The sequence below is a fragment of the Pituophis catenifer genome, unplaced genomic scaffold, assembly GCF_029215685.1.
Source record: "Pituophis catenifer annectens isolate HBS135680 unplaced genomic scaffold, rPitCat1.0.hap2 SCAF_2, whole genome shotgun sequence".
In the NCBI taxonomy this organism is placed as follows: domain Eukaryota; kingdom Metazoa; phylum Chordata; class Lepidosauria; order Squamata; family Colubridae; genus Pituophis; species Pituophis catenifer.
In genome coordinates, this window is record NW_027256882.1 from 286,386,612 (window position 1) to 286,411,978 (window position 25,367).

The 25,367-nt window shown below is 40.9% G+C and overlaps 1 protein-coding gene across 3 annotated transcripts in view; it reads left to right on the forward strand.

Moving 5' to 3' along the window:
* SMAD2 (SMAD family member 2) overlaps positions 1–25,367 on the forward strand; it is a 53,823-nt gene that overhangs the window by 14,478 nt on the left and 13,978 nt on the right. Inside the window, exons 1-3 of one of the 3 annotated variants that reach the window (XM_070938944.1) lie at positions 549–695; positions 2,683–2,964; positions 24,289–24,378. In XM_070938944.1, coding sequence (XP_070795045.1) covers positions 2,729–2,964; positions 24,289–24,378 — 326 coding nt within the window. In that variant the 5' untranslated portion in view covers positions 549–695; positions 2,683–2,728. Of the gene's footprint in view, positions 1–548; positions 696–2,682; positions 2,965–24,288; positions 24,379–25,367 lie in introns of those variants that run through there. The other 2 variants (XM_070938943.1, XM_070938945.1) reach the window with 2 other exon arrangements.

Here is a 25,367-nt window from a genome sequence, read left to right on the forward strand (position 1 = left end):
GCAGTATCTTTCCCCTGCCACACCCACCAAGCCACGCCCACAGAACCGGTAGTAAAAAATTTTGGATTTCACCACAATGTAACCAGGGAGAGGGAGTCCCTTCAATAATTAATACTAGATCAATTGGGTAGATTACATCCTATCTACAATTATATAGAATAGATTCCCCACCCCCACCCCCAGAATCATGCTTATATTACAGGGAATTTCATAAATTATATTTTGATTGTAAGTAGTATATTGTACTTTGCAGGAGAAAAAGCTTTTATGCACAAAATTCAAGGCATCGTTTTAGCTATTAATGCCACAGTTTCCCTTGCCATTCTTTGAAATGGCATTTGAACTCATGAATAACTTCCCAACACACACAGACATTTGTGCAAAACAATTCATATAGATATAAATATATATGGCTTTTTTAAACAAAGACTAGGCCTTCAGGTCAGTCCTGACGAATGCCTTGAGTTAATCCCTGCAATTTTCTCAACATTATTTTCAGAAATGGTTTGCTACTGCTTTCTTCCTAGGGCTGAGAGACGGTGCATGACTCATTGTCACCCCAGCTGATGCTGAACTGAGCTTTGGAGAATGGAAGGGATTCCTTTACTAAATGAAATCTGGATGCCAAATACAGTTTTGCTTATCCTATGCACAGAAATTCTTGCTTGGTCTGTGCAATATTGTGAATCTTAGAGGTTTGCGTTTTTCTGAATATATAATAAACAAGAACCAGGGGTGTCAGTTTACACATTTTCTATCCCTTCTCTCCATTCCTCCCTTTCAGTAATTATTACCAGCCATTGCTTCTGGTTGTGATTATTTTACTTGATGTATGATGGAATATAGCAATGATAGGACAAATTGTTTAATATAAACATTTTTTCTGATTATGTGATTTAAATGTAAATTCTAAGACATCTTGACGTGATCATAATAATTAGATTGTTTAAAAATACATTGTTTGTTTATGCATATGTAGGGGTGTATGTGTATACATTTTTCCCCATTACAGTAAAAATGTGAGGTTAAATATTTAAAAATTTCAGAGTTCCCTGGAAGCCTCTCCTAGCGATTCATTTCATCTGAAGAGGCTTCTGTGCCTATATTGCCCATGTGCAGAAATTTGGGCATCCAGTAGCTCCTTCTGGCTGCTGGAATTGCAGGAGAAGAACTTTAAATATAAAATATACCAATCTTTATAGGTGTGATTTTGATGCTGAGCCATTTGAATATATAACTGTATGGAAGAATTCTATTTTAAAAATAGGTGGTAGCTGTGTTGAATTATAACCAAAATTGTGGAATTTGACCCGTTTTGAGGAACTTTGGATCTATTGGGTGTTAAGAATAGTAAAATAATTATACTGAAAGATTGAAAAAGTAATGTTTCTAGATATTAAACATGGGATTCAAGAAATACTGATTTTTTTCTCTACTAATCAAAAATGACACTAGGTTTCCCCTTTTGTATAGATTTCATATTTTTTTAGGATTGACAGTTATATGTAAAATATGTCAAAATGTTTTGCTTTCAACAGTTACGTACATTTATTCTCTTGTAATACATGCATTGCATCTAGTATTGTAAGTGATAAATTGAAATTCCAATATTTTAGGGTAGAAAATGCACTGATCAGCTTTTAAGTAACTGTCAATAGAAGAGAATATTTGTAGCTCGGGTTTGAACTATGCGATCCTTGGTGCTCTCTGAGCTTGGTTCTTTTCTTACAGACATTTTATTACCTAGCTTAGATCACATCATCAGTACTAGGAAGGAATGGGATTTACTCTCTCTGTGAATTGATAGAAATAGATTTCTAGTATCAAGCAAAGGAGGCATCTCACACCTAACAGTAGCCTTCTATGTGAGCTTTTAAGTTTTAGCACCACACTTTAGCTTGTCTTAGCCTTCTCAGCCTGGATAAAACCTAAAGAGGTAGACCAGCGCTGTGAAATTTTTAGCCAATATAATTAATGCTAGAAGATTCTAGGAGTTGAAATGTGCACAACTACAGTGCAGGAAATTTGCAAAAGCCTGGTCTAGTGTGAGTTCTAGGTTTTAATGCACCCTCATCTTTGAATGACGTTTAGTTTGATAAAAAAGAAGGACTAGGGGAGACATGATAGCAGTCTTCTCAGGGGTTGCCACAAAGAAGAAAGGGGTCAATCTATTCTCCAAAGCACCTGAGGGTAGGACAAGAAGCAACGGGTGGAAACAAAGGAGAAAAGCAATTTAGAACTAAGGAGAAATTTCCTGACAGAACAATTAATCAGTGGAACAACTTGCCTCCAGAAGTTGTGAATGTTCCAACACTGGAAATTTTTAAGAAGAGATTTGTCTGAAGTAGTGTAGGGATTTCCTGCCTAAGCAGGGGGTTGGACTAGAAGACCTCCAAGATCCCTTCCAACTCTGTTACTCTGTATCTGTATCTTTGGAAACCATTGGTCCATTGTGGCAACACTGAAGCCTCCAAGATGGCCTTAGTCAGGCTAGCTTCAGAGTTGGCAGATGCTTTCAATCTGAGCTATTTATTACATGGAAACAAAATAGATCTTATACTTAGAACTAAGCGCATATCCAATAACAGTATTAGCGGGAGAAATCTCCATTTTGTTGGGATACAACGGAAGAATTAAGGAATTCTATTATATCTTCTAACGGCTTTCTTTTTTCCCCCATAGGTCGTGAAAGGCAGCTGAATTGTGTTAGGTGTATTCGTACTGGGCCATGTCATCTATATTGCCCTTCACCCCGCCGGTTGTGAAGAGACTGTTAGGGTGGAAGAAATCGGCTGGTGGCTCAGGAGGTGCTGGTGGAGGTGAGCAGAATGGACAGGAAGAAAAGTGGTGTGAAAAAGCAGTGAAAAGTTTGGTCAAGAAGCTCAAGAAGACGGGACAACTGGATGAGCTTGAAAAAGCAATCACTACCCAGAACTGCAATACAAAATGTGTTACAATACCAAGGTAAGAATTTTCTAAAGCAAAATGGACTGAAATTTAATAAGTATACAGCAAGGGTGCAATCTTGTTTCCCTTTTGTTTATCTGTCAATATTTTGGTTATGGCAGTACTTATTTACCAGGGTATATTGGCTCTTCAATCAGTTAACCACATTTAAATGTCATCCTCCCATTTGGAACATTAACTTCAATTTTGTAAGCCAAAATTTGCTATAAGAATTTGTCTAAGTTGTCAATATTGGTTCCGGGATGTCTACTTTTCTTCTTGAGTATCAAGAACATCTGGGTATTTTTTCCTAGTGGGTTTAAAATGACAAGTAGGGAAGCTGTATATATGATGAATTGGGAAGTATTCCCAGAAGAGAATATGGATTCATTTATTTTTTTAAAAAAATGGAAGTTTTCTTTTGGAAGATTATGCACTCGGATCTGATTCCTTCATGTGTCCTGGCCTTTTTTAAAAAAACCCAGTATATATAGTGATGCAATTAATACCCAAACAAAAACCAAAAGATCTAATATGAATAAATATTTATAAAGCATAAATGAGCGGTGCGGTGGCCTAGAGGTAGAGCTTTCGCCTCACAATCAGGAGGCTGTGAGTTCGATCCTAGGTAGAGGCAGATATTTTTCTCTCTGGGCACAATGAGAATATATCTGCTGAACAAAACTTTGCATTGGCAACAGGAAGGGCATCCGGTCAGTAAACAGCTCCATTCAGTTGCCCAGACTCCACCCCGCAAGGGATTATGGGGTTGTTAAAAGAAGATAAATGATAGCATTAGGAATTTACGAGTATGATAGAAAGATAGGCTTAAATGAAAGAGAATATGGTAAACCATACATTTTTGCCTAAAATTGTAATGTCATGCATGCTACGAATTCTGGAAAGTGTTCTGTCCCAGCTCATTTGAAAGATGCTTCATTAAACAAAGCTCAGTTAAGGCTAGATACAACCAACCTATTTAAAGATATATGTATTCAACAATAACAACTGTTGATACACTGATTCTGTTTGGAGGCTGTTTGGGTCAGGGTGGAATGGGATAGAAGGGCCTTTGAACAGTAGTTGTGCCCTTTCCTCCTTTGGGAAATTGTCCTTCAAACAATGTACTCATGCCCTGGTCACTTAGTGACGGGGTTTTATAGAAATGCACCCTACATGGGGCTGCCTTTGAAGATCACCTGGAAGCTACTGCTGATTCAAAATGTCATGGCCCATTGATCACCACTCCAAATTAAAGATGTGTCCTTACTTACAAAGTCTTACATTGTTGATAGGATAAGTGTGATAGAATCTAGTGAGGAGGTGGATCCCCAGGAGGGAGGCAACACATTCCAGAGGAGTAAGAGGCAACTCGGCCCAGATATCATGTTTGTTTTGTTTGTTTTGTTTTTATTGGATTTATATACCGCCCTACTCTCGAAGGACTCAGGGTGGTGAACAGCCACAGAATAAAACACATAAATACAAAAATTTAAAGTAGAATAAAAACGAATTAAATAATTTGGCTGAGACAAATTTAAAATACTCTATAATTTAAAAACAAATTAAAATTTACATTTAAAAGGGGAAAAGAATTAGGTCAGGCCAGCTTGATGAAATAAAAAAATCTTGAGCGCGTGATGGAAGGTGCGCAGATCCGGGATCCTCCGTATCTCCGGGGGGAGCTTGTTCCAGATTGTAGGTGCCCCCACAGAGAAGGCCCTCCCCCTAGGGGCCGCCAGTCGACATTGTTTGGCCGACGGCACCCGGAGGAGCCCCTCTCTATGAGAGCATACTGGCCGGTGGGAGGCTATTGGTGGTAGCAGGCGGTCCTGTAAATAACCAGGTCCTAAGCCATAGAGCGCTCTAAAGGTGATAACCAAAACCTTGAAGAGCACCCGGAAGAGCACCGGGAGCCAGTGCAGCTCGCGCAGGAGAGTGTTACACGGGAACGCCATGACGCTCCCATAACCACCCGCGCGGCCGCACTCTGCGCCAGTTGGAGCCTCCGAGTGCTCCTCAAGGGGAGCCCCATGTAGAGAGCGTTACAATAGTCCAGACGGGAGGTGACGAGGGCATGAGTGACTGTGTGTAGGGAGTCCCGATCTAGAAAGGGACGCAACTGGCGAATCAGGCGAACCTGATGAAAAATCCTCCCGGTCACGGCCGTCAAATGCTCTTCTAAAGCAGCCGTGAATCCAGGAGGATGCCCAAGTTGCGAGCCCTTTCCGTGGGGGCCAATGATTCGCCCCCAATAGTCAGCGATGGCACCAGCTGACTATATCGGGACGTCGGAAACCACAGCCACTCGGTCTTGGATGGGTTGAGCCTGAGCCTGTTTCTCCCCATCCAGATCCGTACAGCCTCCAGGCACCGTGTGAGAGAAAGAGGGTGAAAACAGCCCCTTCCTTCTCTAAATAGTTACACGGAGTGTATTGTAGATGCAGAAGGTACAGTCTTCGGTACGGCAAGATTTTTTTTCTATAGATGTCTGTAGAACAATAAAGAACTCCGCTTGGACGAGTTATGTTGCATTGGTTGCTAGTTGGTTTCCGAGTACAATTCAAGCTGCTAGTTACTACTTATAAATCCCTGTATGACATAGGGCTTAACTATCTAAGGGAATCCTTGCCTTCAGTTCTTTGTGCACGCCCACTGTGTTCCAACAGGTTAAGTGCATTCCAGGTCGCCTCTTTCAAATGTTGTCTTCTTGCAGGACTGAGAAAGGAAGCCTTCCCTGTCACAGCCTCACCCTTCTCCTCCTCCTCCTCCTCCTCTGTCCCAGCCCCCAGACACAAGGACCGTGTCCTCTCTTCTAGAGTTCAAGCAAGCTCTTAAAACTGGCTTTGGTCCCTGGCCTGGGTTAATGTATTGTTAAAGCCATCCATTTTGGTGTACTGTGTTTTGCTTTTGTTCGTTAGTTTGATTTGTGTCATTTTGAGATTGCTTTTGTCTGGGCCATCGTTATGGTTTTAGGTCTTATTTGCTTGTATGGATTCTATTGGTACCCTCCCCCAGCGTCAGTTGGGACTGGATAGCTATGGTAAATTGAAATAAACGCATGCTATATTTTTCAGAGTATAAGACGCACCTTTTTCCCCCCTAAAAGGGGTGAAAATTTAGGTGCGTCTTAACACCGAATGTAGCCCTGCCCACCCACTGGCCCCCACCCTTTGGCCTCTGCCTCAAAGCAGTTACCTCCTTGCAACAAGCAGCAAGAAGAAACGGCTCCTTTCAGCTTCAGCACAGTGTAATTAGCACAAGTTGATTGGATCGGCCTCCCGACTCTCAGCTGTTTTGCGTGGGCCTCTGCTGCTTGCTGCAAGGAGGTAAATTGCTGGAGCAGATTTTTTTCCCCCTCGTGCTAATCAAGCTATGCTGAAAACAAAAATGAAAGTAAAGCAGGCTGTTTGCTGTAAGGAGGCAAAATTGCTGGGAGGCAGAGGCAGATTTCTTTTTCTTGTTTTCCTCATCAAAAAAGGTAGGTGCATTTTATAATCTGGTGCGTCTTATACTCTGGAAAATATGGTACATATATGTGTGTATGTGTTTGTTTCAATTTATTGTAGCCACCTAGCTCCAGTTGACTCTTGAGGAGCAGACCATGTAAGCCAGTAACCTCATTGAAAGCTTTGCCCGACAGGAGCTACTGATTCTGTTTTATATTTTGTGCTATTTTAAGGTGATCATGGCAATAGCCTTCCTTGCAAAAAGTTTGCTATATATCCTCTAGGGCAGGGGTCCCCAACTACCAGGCCGCAGTCTGTTTGAAACAGGAGCTCAGGAGAGACGAGCGAGGCTCCTCTCGCACGAGCAGAGGGCGCTTGCACTCATGTGCAAAACTCCATTCACAAAGAATTGAGCTTTGCACACGAGTGCCCTCCGCTCGCACAAGGGGAGCTTTGCACGCTCACACAAGCGCCCTCTGTTTGCATGAGTGGAACTTTGTGCATAAGTGCAAGCATCCTTTGTGCATGAAGCTGCATTTGTTTGAGCAGTAGGCGTGTGAACCCATCACTTGCACAAATGGAGCTGAGCATGCACCTGCCACTCACGCCCCTCCCTCCCTCCCCAGGCCAGGCCAGGCCAGGCCACCAAGCTAGAAAGGTTGGGGATTGCTGCTCTAGGGTCCTTTATCACAAATGTACTAATTTTGGCAATAAATGATGTCTTGCTTGCAGGTGCTCACTCTACCTTTGTCAGTTGGAAAAGGGCTGTATTGTTGATAACTTATATATACTGCTAGAAATTTTAGGAAGGCATGGGCCTTCTTTACTAGAAGGTTCTATTAAGAACCAAATCTTTGGTGCCAGGTTCGTGGAGCTCATTCAGTTTGTAATCAGCCCTAATCATAGCCCAAGTGATAAAGTATCACCTGCTGATCTCGCCTACACTGACAAGTGGAAATTGCTTGCCCACAAAATCTCCAGCTGGAGACAGAAATAGTAACCATGCAAAGAGATCCTTAAAGTACAGGTGACAGCACCTGAGTGGAAAAAAAAAATCAGCCTCTTTGTCATAAACTCCTTATGTGGTGAGATCACCTCCATTAGGGCTTCCACCAGCATACCTGCCACCACCACAAATATAATATCACCCACCATCACTAAACCCACAGATCCAGCCTTTCTCTTCTCCCCTTCCTGCTTCTGAAGGGGGCCACTGCAATGAGCATTACCCTGTTGTTGTATCACCCAACTATTACCTATTATGCATGGAAGTCATTATAATTTAGATCTGACTACTCACATAGCTTTCCCTACCCTAGGTAATTTATCACCCCAGATTTTCCCTTCGACCATTGGATTCAGTATGTTTCAGATTGAAGGGATTCTAACAAAATGTATTTATGATCAGTATTTTAAGTCCTATTCTGAAACAAAATGCTTATGCATATGGATACTTTGCCTTAATGGGAACGCAGACTTTCTTCTTCAGATCCTTTTTGGATTGGTGAGGACCCCTAGAAACTTAAATGAAGTACCTTGTAGTACTCATAGTTTACTTCAGGTTAAAAGAAGTACAGGTAATCCATGCTTGAAGTGACTACTCATAGCACCTTCAGGTTATAACTTGCCTATGATACCAGATTTACTTTACATCTTCTCAGGATCTTTGTATCAATTCAGAACATTGGGGTGTTGCTAAACTTGATTGAGGCCACACTTTTCCCCATTAATTGATTTATTTATCTGTTTTTTATTTAGGAGCTCAGGATGGGATATGTAGTGTTCTATCCTATACTCTCCCCACAACAATTCCTTCCTTCCTTCCTTCCCTCCCTCCCTCCCTCCCTTCCTTTTTTATGGCTGTCCATCTCAGCCAAGTGACTCTGGGCAGTTTATAATTCTAAAACTATAAAATGGTTAAAGCAATTAAAAACAATAAATTAATAAAAATGCAGTAAGATAAGAAAAGAGTTACTAGTTCAAAGTCGTTCAGTGACTTTGGGGCAAACTACAATCTAATAATCAAGTATTCAGCAATGGTAGGCAATTCTCCCAACTTTAAGAGAGAATTCCCTTCTGATGTTATTTCTGACCAGCAATATAAACCCTGGGAACAGATTCTGTATGATAAAAGTATCTGAGGATGTTGGAATCCTCAAGAATGCCAAGGGTCATTATCAGTTGTCTAGAGGTGGGAAGGAGTGCCACACATTTGAACAAGTACTATGAAACAGGATAGAACATATTGTCTCCAACACTTCAGTTGCAGTCAGTCAAATCAACACGTAGCCAAGTGTGAAATGATGTTCCCTTCTATGCCTAATTGGACAATTCTGAAAATATACCATCACACACCAGTTAACTCCAGTGGTAGGCAGCTTCACAGGATCCAATCAACACATTAGTAGGTCTGGTAAGTCTAGAAGCTAAAGTAAATCAAGAATATTTCATAGGAATGTAACACATGTACTGTTCAAATACCAGGAGCGATCAATCACAATCTCTTTGTCTCCTCTCAAAGTACTCTTCGAATGGTCATCTGTGTATTAATATAACCACTCACTCTTTCCTCTACTGATGCTTACTCCATTAAGTGCTTTCAGTCTTAGGAGAAGTGAGGAAGAAATGGGAGCTGAGTGGCTAGACATGCACAATAGGATAACTTCCAGCTAGAAATCTCAGGTCCAGACAGTTCTGAAAAGGCTTCTGTGCGTGAACAAGACAATATTTTGTTGTATTTTTATCCTGCCTTTTTTATACAGTGGTACCTCAGTACTCATTGTTAATTGGTTCCAGGAGGTGCGATGAATACCAAAAATGATGAGTACCAAACACATTTCTCCCATAAGGAATAATGTAGTGAGTCACAAGGCAGCTGACACCAACAAGTTCTAGCTTGTGCATTGAACACCAAACAAACTAGTACCGGGACACAATGATTGCATTAAGATTCATTGAGTACCAAATTCGATGAGTTTCAAAGCAATTGAGTACCAAGGTACCACCGTATATGTAATTCAAGGTGATGAACATATCTACCGTGTTTCCCTGAAAATAAGACCTGCCCTGAAAATATTTAACCGCATGCGCAGCTGGTCCTGCTATTTCCTCTGGTTAGGCTTAGGGAGACAGAGCTGGAAATCAGATAAGACTGCAAAAGGAGCCCTGTCTTGCTCCACGCGCCCCAAAATAATAAGATCTCCCCGAAAATAAGGCCAAGTGCTTATTTTGGGGTTCAAACAAATATAAGACAGGGTCTTATTTTCAGGGAAACACGGTAATACTTTGGCCTCCTAATTTCTCTACAACAACAATCCTGTAAAGTTGGGTTGGCTGAGACAGAGTGACTGGCCTAAAGTCATCCAGCTGGCTTTCATGCCTAATGGAAGTGGATAATGAGAGACTGGGGAAAGTAATGTAGGACCTGATCAGGTTGAGCCTGAGGGTGGGGTCAAATGCATCATCAGTTTGGAATCTCTGTACCCATGTAAAAGACCTAAGTCCAGTCCCCCCCTCCCCCGAAGTCCGTTGACTTTTATCTTGCACCAACTCATCTTGGCCATTAGTAGTTCAGATTCTTGTGTATAGGTAGCATGAAATAAACTTGTAATATTTCTGAACTCTATTCCGATTCCTGACTTCTTGCACCTGACATGTAAGCAGGCAGGTGTCAACCCTGAAGCCATTTTGGAGCATCTTCAGGGCTGCCACAGGCCTCAGAGTTTTGATTGTGTTGGGTCTGTTACTTGGAACAGGTGATTGCTTAGGTAGGTTGTGCTTAAAGCCAAGGGGTACTAAGATTTTTGAATTTTTTCCCCCTGCTTATCACTCCTACCTAAAATGTTGTTACCCCAGAACATGCATGTCCACTCCAAATATGGATCACTCACAGCAAACTGTGTGCATAACAGTTTGTGCATGGGATCACTACGAATGACATCTTCTTGGAAATTTAAATACTAACACCAGAATATGCAATTGAGAGTAAGAACGGGGATGGCTTTGACCTATTCTGCAGAATGTTCATAAGGAATTGAGCCCTTGCTTCTCTCTTCCAAGTGCAAATGTGAATGAATCAAACACTTGAATTAAAAATAACGCTCCCACAAGACATCCAGTAAACTTGTTAGTCGACTGTTTGGTGCACTATATCAAGAATTGGCATAATTGGGTGGCACTTATGAAAATAACCATGAAAAATGTAGATTGAGGTGTCATAGTCAACATTCTTAACATAAAGTGCAACATTGAAGTCTCTGTAGCCTTGAACAAAATGTGGAGAAATAACTAATAAGAGATTGAATGCTACTGAACTTCGACAGAAGAATCTCTGGCACACACTTGCACCCTTGGTCTGCAAAGTCTTTGCATTTATTGGAATTCAAATATTTGATAGTTGACAAGGCAGGCACATCTTTTACTTCATCATCAGCTTTTTAGGAATGAAATTATTTTAATCTTCTGATTGATTACCGGTAAGTGTACTAGCCTCAATAACTCTGACCTTTATATTTCAGACTATTACTTAAATGTTGAATCCAATTTAAATACCTGATCTGTTGGAAATACAATAATTTTTTATATATGATTTGAATTATTCCAGAGGAGTATAAATTTCATTGACTAAATGCCAAAGTAAATATTTGGTATGCTACTATATGAGATAGTCATGTCACTATTAATAACTAATCTTAGTGACTGATTTTTTTTTTTTTAAAAAAAGCTGATTATTGAGTAAGGAAATGAAAGTGAACTCAATGAAGAGAGTTCCTTTGGACATCATCCAGGAAATTAATTTACAGCAATTTTTAAGTCACAAAGCTGATAAGATTTCCTGTGTATATTATTGCTGTTCCTTTAAAATGGCAATAAAATGATAAATGAGGCATGCAAGACGTTTTCAAAGAATTGACTGCCACTTTGAAAACACCTTGCATACCTCATTTGTCATTTGTTGCATACGTACCTAATATTTTGCTGTTCCCTTTTGCTTAACAGTGTTATAAACAAAACTTTAGAAAAGAGTAAGCAACAGTAAGCAAAATAAGCTAAAGATAGAAGAAAAGAGAAAGAAATCTAATCTTATTCACCATCCTTGTTTTCACCACGTTCACACACTTCTTCACACATTGCACTTCCTTTTTTAAATTCTCAACTCTCCTTTTGAAGATTTCATCAACTCCGTCCTCTTGGCCCATTTACTCTTCCATCATATATTCGCTTTGCATTTTAGTTCTCAATTCTCTTCATCTGATCCAGCCATCTCATTCCATTCACTTACTTACATATTCAGTCTGCAGTATTAATTATTCATTCTTAATCCCATCCCTTGTTTTACCAGACATGCTGCCTAAGTATCCCCATTCCCATTGCCTTCGATTTTCTTTTTATGTTTCCTTTGACCTACTCTGCTGTGTTCACTTATTTTTCTAACTGGTCTTAGATGGCAATTAAAATTGAAGAGAATGTTTGCTTATTAAACTGTTCCCTGTAATGTCAAGCATGGAAAACAGTAGTTTACCTAAACCATAGGGTAAGGAAAAAAAAAACAAAAAACCCAAACCCCATACACCCCAGAATTTGAATGTTTTTATATTCAAAACATTTTTATTCTTAAATTTTATTTTAAAATTCTATTTCCGTAGGTTCCGAACCCACAGGGAACTCGTGGTTTAAAACAGTAAAGGTTGTTTTCATTTTTTTATAATGTGGAGCTGAATAAAAGGGCTTGAAAAAAACCTGCAAAGTTAAAATTCTCAAGGGCATTCACAACATGATTGTAATACTTTCTGAAACTCTTCGAGAACTATCTTGTCTGTGGAGAATTTAGTGCCCAGGTCAGACAGTTTTTAGATACTAGTGCTGTGTATCTTTTCTTCAGCCACAGATTTGTTTATAAGTACAATTTATGGTGGAAACGGCACAGATAATAACAATACCTGATTATCAGGATTGCATAACACGGAGAGAGTAAATAGGAATTTTCCAATGGAATTCATTCAACAGGAGGAAAAGATAACCAAGAGAAAAGAGAATGGTCAAGGAAGCTGCGTGTTCTGAGGAATTGTGTATTCAATGGTGAGAGGGGTCAAAAGATCATCTCCTGAATAGCTGCTGGTTGCAAGAACTGGATCCTGAGAGCTGATTTCCTGTTTGAGTGATTAAATGACTGTTTTTTGTGAGTAAGCCAAGACTTTAGGGGATATATAAGAAAGTCAGGTTGTTGGTAATTAGCTTATTGAGCTGATGTCAGTCCTGCGAGGCAGACCAGACCAAGAAATGAACTCCATAGAATAACAACAACAACAACAACAACAACAACAACAACAACAACAACAATAATAATAATAATAATAATAATAATAATAATAATAATAATAATAATTTTATTTCTATACCGCCCTTCTCCCGAAGGACTCAGGGTGGTGTACAGCCAATTTAAAAACACAGGACACAACAATAATTAAAAATTAAAATAATTAAATAGATTTGGCCGATTTAAAACCCCAAAAATTAAAATACCCCAATTTAAAATTATTATGTTGATAGCCGTGCCTGGTGGAACAACAGGGTCTTCAGTGCGCAGCGAAACAGCCAGAGGTCGGAGATCTTACGCATTTCCGGGGGCAGTTCATTCCACAGGGCTGGGGCTCCCACAGAGAAGGCCCTCCCCCTGGGTGTCGCCAGCCGACATAACTTGGCTGATGGCACCCTGAGGAGACCCTCTCTGTGGGAACGGACTGGTTGGTGGGAGGCTATTGGTGGCAGAAGACTAAAGACTACTTTTATTTGGATTAGCTCCAATTGTTGTAAGTCTGATTCCCCTTTTCTTTTATAACCATCTGAGATGTTTGCGTACACTTTCTACCTGTCCCAGACTTAAATCCGTGTCTTCTTCTTTTGTGTCTTTGGTAATGGTTCTGCCCTCTGTTCCTCAAGGCCATCCTTTTCACCGTGCTACGTATAATGATTGTTTGCCTTAGAATGAATGGAATTTCCTGACAATAAAAATACGAAAAGCACAAAGGGGGAAAAAAAAAGCAATCTAGCAGAAGAAACCTTCACAAAAAGACCTTAATGAAGATCTGAGAACAGTATTCAAATTAAAAGGAAATGAACGCGTGTATGAATTGCTCAAGGAAGATGGCAAAATGTTAAGGGACAACTTTTATGTCTTGGCTTCCCCAGCTGAGAAGAATGGCCAAACCGGAGGCAGGCAAGAAGGAGGATGTGACTTGGGAAGACAGTTTCCCCCTCCCCTCCCTTTTTTTTTTGGTGCAACTGGTAGTCTTTTAATATCCAGGTCCAATATCCTCCCCAACTTCTTTATCACAAGCATAGTAGAATTCTGGAACTTCTATTCATGTGAAGTGTCACTATTCTCTCTAGATAGCTGCCATTCTTGATCACACCTTCAGGAGAAACTTGAGTCTGTTGACTTGTTTGCTGAGCCAATCTGGCTGTGAAAGACTTTCTTCCCTGTTTAATACGTTTGATCTCAATAACTCCAAGCAAGTACTCTTGAATTTCCTTTCCCGCCGCTTCTCTCTATGCCTCTTTCCTGTTCTCTTCCTCAGAAGACCTCTGTACCTTTTTAGTTGTCTCTTGTGCAAACAAAATGATGCATGCCGTACAACCTTCAGAGGTGGGCCTGTGAAGGGGAGCAGAATCAATCAGGCTTGAATGTACTCTGACTGCTTTAATGCAGTCAGACTATTCAACCTCAAGAATAGCTTGCAGTGCTGTTTTACTTAGAGGTTGGTGACTTTTATATGGCTCTGCTAATGGAGATAGGTTGGGTCCATAAGGAAGCTAGCTTCCCCCCCCCCCCCCCCGCCCAGTCCTGGACCATCTAGTATAATCAGAATAATGCTGGAAGGGACCTTGGAGGCCTTCTAGTGCAGCCTCCTGCTGAAGTAGGAGATCCTAGACCCGTTATGGCGAACCTATGGCACGCGTGCCACAGCTGTCACGCAGAGCTTTCTCTGTGGGCACATGAACCGTCGCCCAGCTCAGCTTCACTGCGCATGCATGCGTGCCTCCCGCCAGCCAGCTGATTTTTGGGATGCACAGCACATGCGGGAGATGTGTGCGTATGTGTGGGGGCAGGGGTCGCATGCATGTGCAGGGGGTGGAGTGCAGGGGGGTGCAGCGCACCCCCCCACAGCCCAATTTTGGGCCCAGGAGGCTCCCAGGAGTCTCTGCGCGCTCCGTTTTGGATGCCAGGTAAGTGAAGGGCCCGTGTGGAGCCTGGGGAGGGTGAAAAACAGGCTTCCCGGAAGTCCAGAAACGGGCCTGTTTCCAGCCTCCGGAGCCCGGGGGAGGCCGTGTTCGCCCTCCTGGAGGCTCAAAGAAAGCCTCCGGAGCCTGGGGGGGGATGAAAACGCCCCCCTGTCATGGTGCAGGAGGCTGAGTAGGCGTGGGGGTTGTGTGTGCATGCACCAGAGGAGCGGGGGGGGGGTCGTGTATGCATGCGCGCACACCCTTTTGGCACATGAAGAGAAAAAGGTTAGCCATCACTGTCCTATACTATTTCAGACAAGTGACTGTCCAGTCTCCTCTTTAAAACCTCCAGTGATGGAGCACCCACAACTTCTGAAGGCAAGCCCTTCCACTGATTAATTGTCCTTGCCGTTAGAAAGTTTCTCCTTAATTCCAGGTTGCTTTTCTCCTTGATTAGTTTCCATCCAGTTACTGCCAAGTGTGTTCCAGGCATAACTCTGGATGTGCCATCTTTTCTTCAGACAAAAACCTCATGTTTGGTGTTCCATTTTCTCGTTGCTTACCGTTTTAATAGAAGTGAAGGAGGGATGTCCTACTTCTTCATGATAGGAGAGGGCTGAGAGGTGTTGAAAACTCTGCTGTTGAGAAAACTGGTGCTTGGATGGAATTTTGTCTAGATAACTGAATCCAGTTGGAAGGGGGTGGAAGTCTACTGGAGACATAAAAGGTAACGGTTCCCCTGCACATGTGTGCTAGTTGTTTCCGGCTCTAGGGGTGGTGCTCATCTCTGTTTCTGAGCCGAAGAGCCAGCGCTGTCCGAAGACATCTCCGTGGTCATGTGACTGGAATCATTCAACGCCGAAGGCACACGAAGCACCGTTATCTTCCCACCAAAGTGGTCCCTATTTTTCTACTTGCATTTTTTATGTGCTTTCTAACTGCTAGGTTGGCAGAAGCTGGGACAAGTAACGGGAGCTCACTCCATTATGCGGCACTAGGGATTCGAACCGCTGAACTGCTGACTTTCTGATCGACAAGCTCAGCGTCTTAGCGACTGAGCTACCGCGTCCCCTAAGAGATGTAATAGTTGGAGCTAAACTGGGTGCATTTTTGATCAGAGGCATCCGGGTAGTTGCTGAACATGGTTCCACCACTCTTCTCATGCCATCTTCCATAATCAACCCTACTGAAAGATTGTTGAATCTTGCGGGAGGAGGAAAAAAAAAGAGAGGTCTAGATAACCTCTGCTTGCTGTGCTCCCTGCTTACTTTAATGAGGCGTAAATGAAGAAAGAGAACCCCACCAAGTTTCCCAAACCTGTTGTGAATTCTGCAGTTGTTTTTCATCTTTTTGAGTTTCCACTACACTGCCAGAGTAATACACAAGGCACTGCTCTTTTTTGTTTCTGTTTGCTGTGTCTTCTCAAGAAAAAAAATCTGCCTCTGCCTCTGCCTCTCAGCAATTTGCCTCCTTGCAGCAAACAGCAAACAGTCAGTTTCAGCTTCAGTGCAGCCTGATTAGCACAAGCAGCTGATTGTCAGTTGGATCGGCTTCCCGAGGATCAGCTGTTTCAGGCAGCAGGGATTGCCATAGCCTATTGCCGCCTCTGTGTGCTTCATTTTTGGCCTCTGCTTCCCATTTTCGGCCTCCGCTTCCCATTTTCAACCTCTGCGGGTTCCATTTTCCACCCATTTCGGGTGGCGGGAATAAAAGTGGGCAGAAAATGGGGTGCGCGGAGGCGGCAATAGGCAATGGCAATCCCTGCAGTCTGAAACAGCTGATGGTCGGGAGGCCGATCCAACCACAATCAGCTGCTTGTGCTGATCAGGTTGTGCTGAAACTGAAACAGGCTGTTTGCTGCAAGGAAGCAAATTGCTGGGAGGCAGAGACCAAAGAGTGAGGGCCGGTGGGTGGGCGGGGCTACGTTCGGAGTATAAGATGCACCCAAATTTTCAGCCTTTTTTTTGGGGGGGGGGGAAGTGTGTCTTATATTCCGAAAAATACGGTATATATTACATTATTGTGTTTTATTCCAATTTCATTTTAAACTCTTATTTTATTCCAATTTCATTTTAAATCGTATTTTTTTCCAATTTCATTTTAAATTGTTTTTATTAGATTTTAGTAATAATTTGTGTCTGGAACACTTTGATATGGCCCCAGGGCTAATCAATAAAGTAAGTGTAAGAGTGCAACACACTTAGGAACCACTTTGCTTAGCAACAGAAATTCCTGGTCCCAACTGTTGCAAGTCAAAGACTACCTGTAAAAGCAATTTGACTGTGGAATCACTTGGAGTTGGTAGGTTCCTTCTCAAGTAGAGGCTGCAGATCCATATGTCAAGGAACTTACCAAAGAGAAGTTGATCTAGGGAACTTGAATAACCTCTTCAACTCTTGATTTTAAGTTCTGGTACAGAACCCTAAGTTGTGTGTTACGAAGTGGAGTTCGGATTTGGATTGAAGCACTGGAGAATTTATGGCTTAACCTTAATGTTGTTAGAAATAGATACACAGTACAAAATACAAAATAAGACGGCCACCCATTGTTTCCATGGCCAAAGACAGTATATTCATTTCCCCAGTTTTTTTTGAAACATTCTCCATTACATTACCAATAACGAGTGATTGTTTAAAGACAGTTATATCAAGACCTGAGAAGCAACGGGATTTAAAAATACTCTCCATTTAAGTAAACTGCCTTTGTAAATGGGTTGTCCATAGTTTCAGTTAGTACATTTCAGAAGTGGAGCCTGTATTATAAAGCGTCTTCCCTCACCTTCTGTCTTTAGTTTTTGGTAGTTAATTAAATGCTGTCTCTCTGATCATAAATCTATCCTGTGTAACAGTCTTCAATACATGTGGTAAAGCCTTTCACTTTTGTTTTTGGAGCATTGTATTTAGCGTTGTACTATTTTTAAAATTATTTTCTTTTGAAGCCCTAATTGCCTTGCTGCCCTGCATTGACAGAGCTTTAGTGCTAAAAAAAAATTACCTCCTAGCATCTTATATGTAGTTTAGACGTGATATTTGTTGCTCAGAACAGTCTGTTTTGTCTCTTCCCTTCTAATTGCCGGAGAAGCAGATTTTTTTCCTATTGTTTCAATCTGTGCAAGCAGTTTTATAGGCATCTTCCAAGTAATAAGCAGTAAGCTCTTTCCTATTGGGCAGCACGTTAACCAAATTTACACAAATCTGTTCCTCTTAAAACTTGTTCCACTATACCCAGTAGCATCAGGCCTCTCCCGCATTAGTATGTGCTCTACAATTTAGAGAAAATCTATGGGAGATACTCTTTGGTGCTGGGCACTGGAGTAGCCAAACCTTTGATGGTTCGTTTCAGAATAGCATGGGGCTGCTTCTTCCTCTTCTACAGAAATACAATAGATCCGTGATGGCGAACCTATGACACCCGTGCCGGAAGCTGTTGCCCATTGCTGTTCCGGATTCTGACGTACCGACTAGCTGGTTTTCCGGATTCTGACATGCTGACTAGCTGCCAACTACCTGGTGCGTGGGAGTTCTTGAAACTGGAAGAAAAGCCTCCCAGTGTGCATGCACACGCCGAGAAGATGATCTTCCGGTTTCTGGCACGTACACATGCACGCGTGCTCCTGTTTTGGCACTTAGTGCCAAAAAAAGTTTGTCAACACTGTGATAGATGGTTCTTTTTTCTGATGTGAATATTGAAGAGTGTGATGAACTTTTGCCGGTTTTGAAAAGCCCGATAACTGCCCCAGCTTTTTGCAAAATTTCTGCAGCGCACAGAAATTTTAGGTATAGGATCTTCGGTAGAAACAATTAGCAAGTTGCTCTAGACATATGGGAGCAGTTAATGTTCACCACAGCATTTCAAAACATTCCAGAGTTCAAATGAGCCATCATCCCTGTCCTTGAGCAGCAAATCCATGTGCCAGTGCATGGATCAAGGATAGGATAAAGCCTTTCTATTTAGAAATACAGCAGAGCAGGGGTGTCAAACTCACGGCGTCACGGCGTCATCACATGATGTATCGGGACTTATTCCTCCTTCGCTAAACGGGGTGTGGCCGGTGTGTGACACATCCGGGCCGCGGGTTGGGAGTTTTGACAGCTCTGCTCCAGAGCCATATTATCCATCCAGCCATTTCATTGTATTGGTGACTGCTGGACACATATAAATTCTCTTCAACATAATTTGTAGATTGAGGCTAGGATTCTTTTTAGCCTGTTCTGGTTGTTTCCTAGCAACATACATGCGAGTTGTCCCATTTTATGACTTTTCTTGCTCAAGCTGTTAAGCAAACCACTGCAGATGTTAAGTTAGAAACACAGTGATTAATTGAATCTGGCTTCCCCGTTGACTTTGCTCATCAGAAGGTCGCAAAAGATGATCACATGACCCTGAGACACTGCAACCGTCATATATATGAGTCATCTGCCAAGTGTCTGAATTTTGATCACATGACCATGGAGGGATGTCATAAGTGTGAAAAACTGTCACAAGTCGCTTTTTTCCCCCCAGTGCTGTTGTAACTTTGAACGGTCACTAAACAAAGTAACTGTCAGACTTCGATGCTATCTCAAAATAAATGAATTTCCAAACTGCCAATCTTTAAGGAAATTTTTTTTGTAATTGAGCACAGCCACCGGATCATGACTCGATGCGGACAAGACCTGACCTTTTGCCCCCCAATCCCTCCCTTTCCGATCCCCAAATCTCTGCTTCTCATTGGCTATCTTCCAAGTCATTCTTCAGACTTCTTGTCTCGTCATTTCCCAGGAATGTCTCCCCCCTTCATTTCCACGACAACCCGACTTCAAAGGGATTTAGCAGGCAAAAGTTCAGAGCTTATCTCTCTCTCTCCTCTGCTCTCTATGCCAGCGTCGAAGCGCTGACAGTAACTTTTTTACAGCTTACTTTTTTCTGACATTTTGGAAGGACCTCTTCAATAGCTCCTTAGTGGGGTCTCGGTCCCTGACCTGTACAAAGTCAGTGTACATCCTTCGTAGGATCTCTACCAATATAGAATTGAAACATAAAAAACAGAATCTGGTAAATTAGTTTTGCATGGAAACGGGATGGGGTGTGTCTTCACTTGCAATTCAGGTGATGGGGGTTGTCTGTGGCATGATGCACAAACCCACCTTCCGGCTGAGATCGCACACATTTCCCACACAACTTATCACCCGCAATGCTACAAGCCTTGCTTTGACTAGTTTTTTCCGTAATATTTAATTTGCCTTTACCAAGGATCCTACCCAAAGCCAATTATTGGAAATTCTAAAGTTCGAATGTTACTGAAATGTTACAACAGTTACAAATCATTAAATTAATTTGTATCCTTCTAAAAGTATTAGACTAGACTATAGCCTCTAAAGATGATGTCCAATATATGTCCCTTTTTGCCATTTTATGTTGCCTCCAATAATATTGCAGTTTTCCTAAGAGTTCTCAGTGACATTTGAAAACGCTGAGAAACTTCTCCAATTCTGTTTGCTTCGTTTATTTTAGGTTTTGCATGTTCCAAATATTTTTGTAATGTCAAGCACCCTCAAGATTTGCTTAGCATTTTCTTGTCTTCATTCATTCATTCAACTTCTGAAGAGATTGTTAATTGTTTGTTTTGCAGAAGGGGAGTCATTTTTCCCCCCCTCAAAGGGTATAAGGGTATTCATTCAGAGACTGAAGTTGGTGCTGTTGAGAGCTATATTTTCATTCAGTTTTTGTGAGATTTTGGACATGAAACCTAGGTTAATAGCCTTAGTTATTCGATACTTTTTAACCTCTTTTCTGTGCTTCTTAAGTTGTGTCTCCAGGTTTGTTTCGTTGTTTTTTTTTTGTTACCATCTCTTCGAGCCTGTTTTATTGGTGGGAGTTTATAAACAATTGGTTTGTATTGACCTCATCTATAAAGTCTAAAGTTTTACAACTAAAATGATGCAGAACTTTATAGATGAGTAAATCCTCCACTTGACTATCAGACACATTTTATCTTGGGTTGCTTATACTGTATATCTACGTTTTTCCCCCCTCAAAAATATTTTCTGAAAATGCATAATACGGATTAATTCAGCTTTTGTCATTCTTTTTCATCTCTCTAAATTATGGAGACAATTTTGAATCAAGAGAATGTCATGCACAAAGAATGGATATATCAAATCCCATGTCTGTCTGTCTTATCCACATCTGCCTGCACACATGAATAAATACACCACAATCTTTCTCAAACACCATTCTCACAAACATTTCATTAGAGACAGTTGGAAAATAGGAACTAAAATGAGGTTATTTACAGTGTTTGTAAATTTTAAATTCAGTAGAGTAATGTCAGAACAGCAAAAATGCATAATGATTTCTGATATTGATTTTTTGCTGAGTTTTCTTTCAACAATTGCAAGGAGATAATAGATGTAAACCAGGGGTGTCCAACTTTGATAACTTTAAGACTTGTGGACTCCAACTCCCAGAATTCCCAGCCACTATGGCTGGTTGAGGAATTCTGGGAGTTGGAGTCAGCAAGTTTAAAGTTGCCACAGTTGGACAACTCTGCTGTAAACTAATCATTAGCTTTAAGGAAGTGTTGGTCAACGTTAGAGGTACTAATTTTCAAAACTTTTCCAGTATGGAGAACACAGCTAGTGCCAAAGATGAACCAATCCTTTAAGTATGCAGGCTTCTTCCAAAGAAGCAAGTTGTTTTCAGGTTTGTGCAACGGAAGCAACTGGTTTTTCAGTAGTATCTTTTTATTTTTGTGGACAGGCTACATTATTCCAATAAATGTAGTCTCATGAAGATTATGAATAAAATGCAGAAATAAACAGCAGTGGATTCCTTTTGTTTTAGGGGTTGTTTTGCCGTATATTTATAGGCTTGTGCAAACAGTTCAGAAGGCCATCTTGGAAAACCCTGGTTTGAATCCACGGTGGGAAGGGTTGGCGTGATGAAGAAGCTAGGATTGCTGTTAGAGTGAAGTGGCCATGCTGAGCCTTTGGGAGGACACTAATGCTTTGAGCAGTGGGTTCAGGGGTGACAGCAACTTTTGGCTGTGTCTGTACCATTCACTTTGCAAACTGTCTCTCTGAATGACGTGGAGAGTTCTAGTAGATTTGGGACTATGAGCACTTGAAAGAAGACTTACAACTGCCAAGATACAGTTTGATTATGTTCTTGTTATCTTCTAATGAACTGCAAATTTCTTTAGAAGGTCAATTTGTTGCCTTACTGTTGATTCATGCCAATACAGTCATTACGATTACATATAATAATTTCTGGATTCTGCTTTTGTATGTGTACGTTCCCCTCCCCCCCCCATCTCCTGATCTTGGTTCATAATTTAACTTTAATACGCATTTCGATTGGCATTTGATCACATGTATAATTGAAGAGATGAGATTCATCTGAGGAAAGATATACTGATTCCTAGGTTATGGCTAATTTTCTTATGACTGCACTAATCCTGAATTGCAAAGGTAACAGCAAAACATATTAAATGACAACTAACAAAGAAGACGTAATGGTAGCATTGATCCTCAGGGGGGAAAAAATCTTTGGAAAAAAGCATTACCAGTGGAAAATCCACAATGCTTCTACAATAAAAGATTTGTGAACACAGTTGTTAACTGAGCTTCTTGCTTCCAGAATCTTCTGCATTTATTTAACATTTCAGAATTAATGGTGGCTAGGAAAATAAACTCACTGGAGAAGAGCCTAATGCTGGGAAAGATTGAGGGGACGACAGAGAACGAGGTGGCTGGATGGAGTCACTGAAGCAGTCGGCGTGAGCTTAAACGGTCTCCAGGGGATGGTAGAGGACAGGAAGGCCTGGAGGAACGTTGTCCGTGGGGTCACAATGGGTCGGACATAACTTCTTGACTAACAACAAAAAAAATTTAAAAAAAATTTTTTTTTTACATCTAGATAACAAATGATTTTTAAATATAATCAGGTATCCCCATTCTGAGTTTTGGGGTATGATAGAGTATTGTTTCAAAGAGTTCAAATAATGCACATATTTTGTATCTTGAGAGCAACAAATAAGGCCCTTGTTTTGTTGGCTGAACAAGAAAAGGGTTTTCAAAATGCTTTAGACGTATTAATTATACATAGTCATGTTATTCTGTGGCGGCTAAAAATCAGAAGAAACGTAGTGGCACCTTTTCAGACCCCCTTGGGTGATTCTTCTCAGGGTCCACGTAACTCCCACTAAACATACGCGGTCTACCTGAATTGACTTCTAATACTTCACTATCCAGAATATTATCACCAGCCTGCAAGGTTATACAGGATATATGGGATACAGTTTCAATTGGATTGCCTTTTGGTAAGTACTGGCAGTTATGAGCGATAATGCTCCTCCTTGGAGAGAAATTAGTACAGTGTATTGAACTCCAGCTGCTTATTGTACCCAGTTGATTATTGGTCAGATCTTAGGTAGAGGTTCTCCTTCTGGTTGCTGCAAACCAAAGCACACGAACCATTTTCTGAGAACAATACAAAAACATACGAAATAATGTTTGATAGATTTGAGCTCATTAGTGTAAATAAGGTTTGCTGTGATGCTGTTTTCAAATTGTTAGTCTTGGGTGCTGAGATTCCTGTGAAATGACAGTTCTCTTTCAGGGATGGAAGAGACCAAGTTTGGTCTAGTGGTTAAGACACCAAGGTAGAAAGCAGGAGACTGTGAGTTCAAACCTCTCCTTAGCCATGAAAGCCAGCTGGGTGACTTTGGGCCAATCACCAGGAGACAGTGAATTCTAGTCCCGCTTTAGACATGAAAACCGTCTGGATGACTTTGGGCCAGTCACACACTTACAGGGTGGTGGTTGTGGGGAAAATAGGAGGAGGAAGCGTGTTGTGTGTTGGGTAAATTCACCTCCTTGAATTATTTATAAAAATAATGGCGGATATATTAAATAAATGAATAAATAAAGGAAATAAAGGAAAACCTTTGATATTGTTTTTTTCCCCAAATTTAATTTGAATTGCTTGCCTCTTGTTGGATTTCATCTTGTATTTTGTACACTTGTTAACAACAAACAGCAAATTGGATGTATCCTTTCATATGACATTAAAGACGAAGGATTGAAGGTGGTGGGCTCAAAAGAAGGATATTTCAGCGAAAGTAATGGAAAACGTGCACATTCCAGCTAGTAACAAATTGATTTGGGTGATTCCCGAATTCTGATTTTAACAGTTTGTTGAACTCTTAATACTTTACTGACATGATTTTAGTCTGACTTGCAGTTGTTGTTGTTGTTATTATTATTATTATTATTATTATTATTATTATTATTATTATTATTATTATTTTGTAAAGATTTTTTTCCTACTTTTTGCAAAGAGACTGTTTGTGTACTGCCAGGTTGACGAGGTTTTGCCTGTTTTAAGGTATATTACAAATATGCGAATTGCATCAATCCAGCAGACGTGCTCACCGTTTTGAAAACATCATTTTACCTTAAAATCACATGTTCCATTTTACCGGCCTCCTTCATATAGAAAATACATTCTCTTTGATACTAGTATTTAAAAAAAAAAAAAAAACAAAGCAAACTCTTCAGTATTTTCTATGTGGAAGGAAGTTTTCTGTACATTTCTCCCATGTCTTTTACATCATGGTAGTTTGAATAACCATGCTTCCATATTCACATCAACTTTTTTTGTTTTTGTTTTTCCAATTTATACACAGCACTTGCTCTGAAATTTGGGGACTGAGTACACCAAATACGATAGATCAGTGGGATACCACAGGCCTATACAGCTTCTCTGAACAAACCAGGTGAATATTTTGCCCTGTGTCTCGTTGTAGAGATCTTGCGGGTGGGTTTGGCTTTTCAGGGGTCTTTACCAGTTGCAGTGCTTCCTAGCAACAGAGCCTTTTAAACACGGATGTTGTGTTCTCAGTTGATGTTTTAACCAACAAAAGTTCTCTTCCTATTAGTGCTGTGGGAAGACTTGGGAGGGGAGGGGGGCGTGTGACTTCATAATCTGTTCTTCAGTTAAAAACATGGGGGCATTTTACCTCATACCAGGTTACTAAGTGTGTCTTTAAAAATGCTTGCACACTATGTATTTGTATGTATGTTTTTTTGTTTTGTTAAGAATCAGGTATGTGCACTCAGAGACAAGAAAACAACTTGTCTGGCTTTTGATGGTTCCTTTTTTTTTTCCTTCCCATGTCACCCTATTTGCATTGTGTGCTGAGATTTTTGTCTTTCCCATCCCATGAGTCATAAATTCATCCGCATTTGTGTAGGCCTAGGCAGTCTTTATCTTAAAACTAGCAAAACTTTTCAACTGGTAGCAACAAGGGATGCAGAAATCACAGACAAGCACACTGTGTCGTCTGATGGAAGCTCTGTGTTCTATGCCAGTGTTTCTTAATCTGAGGTACTTTAAGACCTGTGGACTTCAACTCCCAGAATTCCCCAGCTAGCCCTGCCGGAAGTCCGAAGGCCTTAAAAGCAGCTCAGGTTAAGAAATACTGTTTCATGCAATGTGAATTCCTTTGGTATCCGACTGCTATAATTTTATGTGCAGTCTTGTACAACCTATATTCTTAGCAGCAATAATTGTCTGTTTTAGCCTAGTGTTAAGTGTTGCTGATGAGCAGACTTATATATTGTTCCGTCAGTATGACACACACACAGATTCTTTGATTCAAGGGCCAGTAATAGCAGTGTGTGCACTAACCATGAAACTACCTCTCCTATTGCAAAGAATATTGCAATGTCGAAAGATATTGAAAAATGTCTGTGGCAGCTCTTT